The 3,355-nt window shown below is 45.4% G+C and overlaps 1 protein-coding gene across 1 annotated transcript; it reads left to right on the top strand.

Annotated features, from left to right (window-relative positions):
* The first annotated feature begins 308 nt into the window (after positions 1-308).
* LOC128847068 (olfactory receptor 1020-like) lies at positions 309-1,259 on the top strand. Its single transcript, XM_054046390.1, has one exon. It carries the CDS (start codon positions 309-311, stop codon positions 1,257-1,259), a length of 951 nt encoding a protein of 316 aa, XP_053902365.1.
* Positions 1,260-3,355: the final 2,096 nt, after the last annotated feature.

The following is a 3,355-nucleotide window of genomic DNA, read 5'->3' as shown; positions in this document are numbered from 1 at the left end:
GCTGATAAAAAATTCTGAGTGGCATTTTTGATGAAAAAATGTTTTGTTGATAGAGATCAAAATGTTCCAGGGGAACAGATCAATTTCTACACAGTTTTGTTTAGGAAAAGAATTATTGTATAGAGCTTTATGAAATAAAATATAAAAATGAATAGAAATAAATGTAAATAACTATAATATGCAATGTAATGTAAAATAAAAATATGCTAAATATTAAATTAAAAATAGATAAATACATTTTTAAAAATGTGGAATGAATGTTCTTCATTTATGTCACAAAGTTCATTTGTTTCCCATAGGTGCACCCCATGGCAAACCCAGAGCAGGGAAACCAAACGTCCATCACAGAATTCATCCTCCTGGGATTCGGGGACCTTCCAGAACTGCAGATGCTTCTCTTCCTGCTGTTTCTAGTGATCTACATCGCGACCGTGACCGGGAACATCCTCATCATGGCACTAGTTGTGGCTGATCGACACCTTCACACCCCCATGTACTTCTTCCTGGGGAACTTGTCCTGCTTGGAGACCTGCTACACCTCCACCATCCTGCCCAGGATGCTGGCCGGTCCCCTGACTGGGGACAGGACTATTTCATTCAATGGGTGTGTCACACAATATTATTTATTTGGTTCTCTTCTTGCTACAGAATGCCTTCTCCTGTCAGTGATGTCTTACGATCGGTATTTAGCCATATGCAATCCACTGCACTATGCAGCCCGTATGAGTGGCAGGGCCTGCCTCCAGCTTGCAGGTTGCTCTTGGATAGGTGGCTTCCTAGGTAATAGTATAACAACATTGTCGATATCTCAGTTAACATTCTGCGGCCCCAATGGCATTGACCATTTTTTTTGTGATCTCATCCCCCTTGTAAAGCTGTCCTGCAATGATCCTCACCTGATGGAAACGTTGGCTTTCATACTCAGCTTCCTTTTCTCTCTTGTCCCATTCCTGCTTACCTTGATGTCCTACATCTGCATTATCGCCACCATCCTGAGAATCCCGTCCACTACTGGGAGGCAAAAGGCCTTTTCCACTTGCTCCTCCCACCTCATTGTGGTGAGCATTTATTATGCAACTCTGCTGATTGTCTACATGTTCCCAACCACAGACATCTTGAATGACTTCAAGAAAGTTCTCTCTGTCGTCTATGCTGTCCTCACTCCCCTCATCAATCCACTCATCTACAGTCTGAGAAACAAAGAGGTCCAGGAGGCCCTGAGGAAAGCTTGCAGGAAATTCATGCTTGGACTACGCTAACCGGTGAATTTCCTTGGGTTAAAATAGATAAAACATGGGCTGGGGTAGGGCCTGAAGCGAAGCCTGCTGTAGTACCAGGTCGTGTTTCCCTGAGCTTCATTGGGCTTCGTGTCCTGCTCTTACACGGTGTCTCTCAACCTTTCCAGACTACTGTACCCCTTTCAGGAGTCTGATTTGTCTTGCTTATCCCCAAGTTTCACCTCACTTAAAAACTATTTGCTTACATAATCAGACATAAAAATACAAAACTGTCACAGCGTACTGCTACTGAAAAATTGCTGACTTTCTCATTATTACCATATAATTATGAAATAAATAAATTGGAAAATAAATATTGTTCTTACATTTCAGTGTATAGTCTATAGAGCAGTATACACAAGTCTCTATGAAATTTTAGTTTGTACAGACTTTGATAGTGCTTTTTATGCAGCTTGTTGTAAAACTAGGCACATCTCTAGATGAGTTGGTGGAAGACCTCTGTGTACCCCCAGGCTACACATACCCCTGGTTGAGAACCACTGCTCCTACCGCCCTGGGAGATGGAGAGACCTCTCAAAACCTGGGGACCCCAGTCTTTTTAGGGACTTTAAAAGATTTCACATGTGGGTATCACTGGGCTGGTGGGAGACTTGAACTCGTGGCTGCTCAGAGTTCAGACAATGACGGGCTATTGTGCTCAGTGAGAGGGTGCAGGCGAAATGGACTCAGTCGGAATTCTGAGTATACATTCATTGTAGGATGCGAGACTTCTAGATACACATACACTAACACACACAAATGTATGATGCCTACGTTATAAAAACATGGGCTTGCAATGTCCGCCGGAATTCCAGTGTTAGGCGATTGTACAATTAATGTTTGTTTCCTAGTGTGTATTTCATCCCCAGGCTGCTTTCCAAAGGTAGAAAAAAGCCAAAGGAAAACCACAGGACACCAGCACAGTTATCCTTATTTGCCCGTTTTTCAGCAATGGTTTAGGGCCAGTTGTTTCCAGATACTTGAAGGCCCAGTGGGATTTTCCAAAGCCTCTGGGCCTTGCAGGCAAATCAGGCAGGGGATCGCCCACCTTCCCCAGGTTTGTGCATCGTTCTGGAGCCTTGGTGTCCAGATGCCTGGTGTGGGGCTGCAGAGGGTATGTCCAGAGGCACCTACACCCATTTACTGCTAACACTTGGGTGCCTGCTGGGTTTGGTAATCCTGGGGGGCCGGATTCTGGGATTTGGGTGCCTAAAGTGGGAGCTCTGTGATTCTAGCCCTAGCTCCACATCCTTTTCCTCACATTATAGCTGGGGAAAGTCAGGCAGAACGAGGTGATGTTACCTTTCCCAGAGTCACTCAGCAAGCTAGTGGCAGGCAATCAACTCAGCGGGATCGTGAGCCAGAGTCCCAGTCCAATATCCTGTCTGCTCCACCACATCCAGTTGTAATTGACAATGGCACCTAAGGGTGTTAGGTGCCCAACTCCCATTCACTGCCTGTAGGATTTGGGTGCATAACATCAGCTTCTAATGGGAAAACCCAGCCTATACATTTACAAACAAACCAGTATCCTGAGAATTCCTTCCACTCCCAGGGGATGTTTTCCATCAGTTCCTTCTCCTGTTTTACTGTTTTCTAGGAGCCCCTAATTATTGTGGATCTTACACCAAAATCATCATGCAATAAAAAAACTAAACTAAGTCTTCTCTTTCTGTCATCTGTTGTCAGAACTCCTGTTATCTGTCCCCTTCATATCCAGTGCGTGGAATAAATGTGCAAGGCTTGTCTACAAATCAATGTTGCACCACTTTACCTATATCTGCTTATCCCTGCCTGTGACAGGGCTGCATGCCCAGGCGCTGGAGAGCCGGGGGCCAAGCCAGCCCTGGTTAGAGCAGGGTCCCCACCTGAGGGGAATCAGGCCATTTCCAATAAAGGGCAGAAGGAGAGCTAGGGAATGAGGGAAACCAGGGAGGCTGTAATGAGATTTCAGAGAGTGAGAGAGGCTCCTGCAGAGAAAACCCTGAGACCAGGGAAATTCCTCCATTATACGGGGAACAAAGAAGGGAAACTTAGGTGAGGGGCTGTGTTCTGGGCTGCCCTGAGTCCTCCATGGG

The sequence above is a fragment of the Malaclemys terrapin genome, chromosome 12 (genome assembly GCF_027887155.1).
Source record: "Malaclemys terrapin pileata isolate rMalTer1 chromosome 12, rMalTer1.hap1, whole genome shotgun sequence".
In the NCBI taxonomy this organism is placed as follows: domain Eukaryota; kingdom Metazoa; phylum Chordata; order Testudines; family Emydidae; genus Malaclemys; species Malaclemys terrapin.
This window is presented reverse-complemented; position numbering and strand designations above follow the sequence as displayed.

What these genes read in the sequence shown, in the direction of transcription:
- LOC128847068 (XM_054046390.1), top strand. Translation starts at nt 309, where the DNA reads ATGGCAAACCCAGAGCAGGGAAACCAAACGTCCATCACAGAATTCATC.